Here is a 4,498-nt window from a genome sequence, read left to right as displayed (position 1 = left end):
GAAACACTCCAAATTCCTTCAGATAATAGATTGGCTAAATTGTGGCACATTTGTAAAATACTACGCAGTATTGCTTCTCACCTGGGAGTGTTTTTGGCCCCCAGGGACATTTGGCAATGTCTGGAAGACACTTTTGGTTGTCACACCTGGTGGAATTCCTAATGGCATTTAGTGGGTAGAAGGCAGAGATGCTGCTTAACATTACCCAGGACTGGTCCCAACAGCAAAGGATTATCTGGTCCAGAAATCAGTAGTGCTGACATTAGAAACCCTGCATATTAGTTTTCTATAAAACTACAAACTACTACAAACTATGACCAACTGCCACAAGTTTAGTGGCTTCAAACAACGCCGATTTCTATCTTACTGTTTTGTAGCTCAGGAGTCCAACGCCAGACACTAAATATTGAGGGTGGGCAGTGCCGTATTCTTTCTGGAGGGTCTGAGGGGGTTCTGTTTCCTTGTCTTTTCCAGCTTCCAGAGACACCCACTTTGCATTACTGCATTTCATACTTCATCTCTGGGCTCCTGGACCGCTTCCTTCCCCTTCCAAGCTTGTAAAGCCAGCCGACCCCTCACGTGGTTCTTTCTCTCTGACCTCAGGTTCTGCCTCTCTCACTTCCAGGGACCCTGATGATTACCTTGAGCCCACCTGGAGAATCTGACTCATCTCCCCGTATTAAGGTCAGCTGACTAGCAACCTTAATTCCACCTGCCAATCATTTCTCCTCTGCCAGGTATTGGATCAGATTCACAGGTTCCAGGGATGAGGATGCTGACATCTCTGGGGGCCATTCCTGCGCCTCCCTGGCCCAGCCACACAGCGAGGAAACAGAACCACGCTCACAGATCACACCAGTGTGATGGCACAGGGGTGACACAGAAGAGTATAGACTGTATGGCTCTGTTGATACCAAGTTCAAAGACAGTCCGTGCTAAGCCCATTTTTAATTTGATGGAAACTGAGTAAGAGTGTCCTGATTCAGTGACAGCATCCTGAGCACAGCACAGGTGGCAGAGCCGGCAGCTCTACAAGCTTCTAGTCACTAGAACTGCAATGAGCAAGTCTTAATTTTTAATTGAGATATAATTTATATGACATAAAATACACCATTTTAAAATGGGGGTTCAGGGGGTTTTAGTATTTCACAAGGTGGTGCAATCATTACAATATCTAATTCCAGAACATTTCTATCACAATCCCTCAAAACACCTCGTACTTGTTAGCAGCCACTCCGAATCCCCTTTTTGCTCACAATCGCTAATCGAACTTCTCTATGCGTTTCACACGAATGAAATCGTGTACTCTGCGACATTAGTGTCTGGCTGCTTTTGCTCAGCATAATGTTTCCAAGGTTCATCCATGTTGTGACATGAATCGGTACTTTGTTTTTTATTGTTGAATAATGTTTCATTGTATGAACACATCACATTTTGTTTATGCATTACTCCATTACAGGTTACTTCTCCTTTTTTTGGCCATTGTGAATAATGTTGCTATGAACAAGTGTTTGTGTGAACATGTGTTTAGTGTACAAGTTTCTGTGTGGCCATCTGTTTTCTTTTTTAAAAAATATATTTATTGAATTGAATAACAATAAAAATTTAAAAAAATAATAAATAAATATATTTATTTATTATGCTATTACAGTTGTCCCATCCCCCCCCCACTCCACTCCATCCTGCCCACCCCCTCCCTCCCACATTCCCCCCCTATAGTTCATGTCCATGGGTCATACTTATAAGTTCTTTGGCTTCTACATTTCCTACACTATTTTTACCCTCCCCCTGTCTATTTTCCACCTATCATCTATGCTACTTATTCTCTGTACCTTTCCCCCCCCTCCCCCTCCCACTCCCCTATTGACAACCCTCCATGTGATCTCCATCTCTATGCTTCTGTTCCTGTTCTAGTTGTTTGCCTAGTTTGCTCTTGTTTTTGTTTTAGGTGTGGTCGTTAATAACTGTGAGTTTGCTGTCATTTTTACTGTTCCTATTTTTGATCTTCTTTTTCTTAGGTAACTCCCTTTAACATTTCATATAATAAGGGCTTGGTGATGATGAACTTCTTTAACTTGACCTTATTGAGAAGCACTTTATCTTCCCTTCCATTCTAAATGATAGCTTTGCTGGATATAGTAATCTTGGATGTAGGTCCTTGCGTTTAATCTTGGGTAATGTAATTATGATGTGCCTTGGTGTGTTCCTCCTTGGGTCCAGCTTCTTTGGGACTCTCTGAGCTTCCTGGACTTCCTGGAAGTCTATTTCCTTTGCCAGATGAGGGAAGCTCTCCTTCATTATTTGTTCAAATAAGTTTTCAATTTTTTGTTCTTCCTCTTCTCCTTCTGGCACCCCTATAATTCGGATGTTGGAACGTTTCGAGATGTCCTGGAGGTTCCTAAGCCTCTCCTCATTTTTCCGAGTTCTTGTTTCTTCATTCTTTTCTGGTTGGATGTTTGTTTCTTCCTTCTGGTCCACACCGTTGATTTGAGTCCCAGTTTCCTTCGCATCACTATTGGTTCCCTGTACATTTTCCTTTGTTTCTCTTAGCATAGGCTTCATTTTTTCATCTGGTTTTCTTTTTTTTTTTCTTTTAAAATCCCAAATTTATTCATCAGCAAAATGTAACGTTTAACAATGTCCCCAGAGAATAAGCTTCCTATGTACAGGAAGTGATAATCTAATTACACGGCTATTAATTATGGCATTTACAAAGCCACTAATATGTTATATTAGTATATTTCTTCACACTGATGTATCCACTTGAAGAAATCACAGCAAAACCAAAGACATAACCATTCCTGAAACAAGGAACCATCTTTACACTAGTATTTCTTTGTTACGGTGTTTAGTCTTGGTATTATTAAGCACAATGAATTTTTCTTAATGAATATAGTAGATTAAGGCAAAAGGACATAACCTAGTCCCCTCCATAATTTATTTTGCATCTTATAAAAAAATGGTTGTACAGGCCATACAAACTACAGCAATGCTGGATGGAAAGACACAGGCTGTCCCTTAGACCAACATCTAGTATTTTAAGAACAAGGTTAAAATCATCGTGTTCACAGCACCTTCCCCTCACCTGACATGATGATCATTCCTCAGCAGTTCCTGAAATGCTGATTTTCAAATGACACCATTTTCCTGCTATGTTTCTTGGCTGTATATAGATTATTTTTCTTATTAAAAATATTTAATAATTCAGCAATAATCTACTTAGTCTTTGAAAACTCTTCAGTGGATAATTTTTCATATTTGCAACCATTTCCTGTATGGTTGTTGCACTTTTCTTCTGTCATCTTCTTCACATAACTAAGTGGTCCTTCCCCTTCAAGGAGGAAGGGTTTTTGAATGAGCCTCCAATTCTATCCCACAGTGTGAAATACTGTCCATAGTTATAGTCAAAGAACATGTGGTGGTCTGTATGATGAGCTGAGCCATTAATAAAGGGCTTTAATATTTTTGGGACATGAAAATCACCATCATGAATGGAAATTGTCCAGCTATTGACCAAGACGTACAAACCTAAGTAAACCACCTTGTGTAATGGGAAGAGAAAAGGGTATATGTGGTCAGGTAGACTCTGCGTGAAGCCATCCACAGGGTGAAAAGCATGGCTTGCAAATGGAGTAGGAATCTTCCCGATATGGTGAGGTTTATGAATGCGCTTATAGACAAGTCTATGATGGAGGCCTCTGTGAACCCAGTAGATGAGCATGTCAGTGAAAAAGAGGAAGGACAGGACACTAACAATGAGGTGAAACCAGCCATGTGGAAAGCCTCCTATGTCATCATACAATTTGCTGTAACCTCTCAACTCTAGCAGGAACAAGGAAACAGTGGGAATACTCATCCATGGTAAAGCCTGCACAGTATACATAATCTCTCGATAGACTTGATTCTTTAAAAATTGTGGATGCTTCATTAATGAATGATCAAAGACAAAATAATAGCTCAGTGTTGCAAAGAAGAAATAAAGGATATAAGCGCCAAGATTTGTTATAATCAGGAGACTAATAGTTTGTCGAAAGAAGTTGTACTCTGGCCAGGTGGCTGGATAGACATATGGTGTAAAGACATAATAATCCGCAGCATTGAGTACAAGATCCATCTTAGCCCCTAGGAGAAGATGCGCCACGGATCTGGCTGCTGCAGGGTCACAGAACGTACAGGTCTGGGCACCACCCGGGCCAGATAGCGGAAGCTGCCTGGAGGGGCTTCATCTGGTTTTCGAACAGATTCAACCAATTCTGTGAGCGTCTTGATAACCAGTGTTTTGAACTGTGCATCTGATAGGTTGGCTATCTCTTCCTCGCTTAGTTGTATTTTTTCTGGAGCTTTGAGGTGTTCTGTCATTTGGGCCATTTTTTTTTTTTTTTTTTTTTTGTCTTGGCTCGGCTGTTACTTTAAGGGGCGGAGCCTTAGGTGTTCACCAGGGCGGGGTAACGCTGGTCGCTGCGCAGTGACGCTGTACGTGGGGGAGGGGCTGGGAGGG

General features: G+C 41.3%; 1 protein-coding gene across 1 annotated transcript; it reads right to left on the bottom strand.

The window, feature by feature from the left end:
* Window positions 1–3,215: 3,215 nt before the first annotated feature.
* Window positions 3,216–4,131, bottom strand: LOC112301615 (lathosterol oxidase-like). Its single transcript, XM_024557101.3, is given in 2 exon segments — window positions 3,216–3,337; window positions 3,340–4,131. Coding segments are annotated over 2 exon segments (897 nt in total). The 5' UTR covers window positions 4,115–4,131.
* Between the last annotated feature and the right edge of the window lie 367 nt (window positions 4,132–4,498).

Source organism: Desmodus rotundus, chromosome 10, assembly GCF_022682495.2.
Source record: "Desmodus rotundus isolate HL8 chromosome 10, HLdesRot8A.1, whole genome shotgun sequence".
In the NCBI taxonomy this organism is placed as follows: domain Eukaryota; kingdom Metazoa; phylum Chordata; class Mammalia; order Chiroptera; family Phyllostomidae; genus Desmodus; species Desmodus rotundus.
Note: the sequence above shows the minus strand (reverse complement) of the source record. Positions and strands in the feature narration are given on the sequence as shown.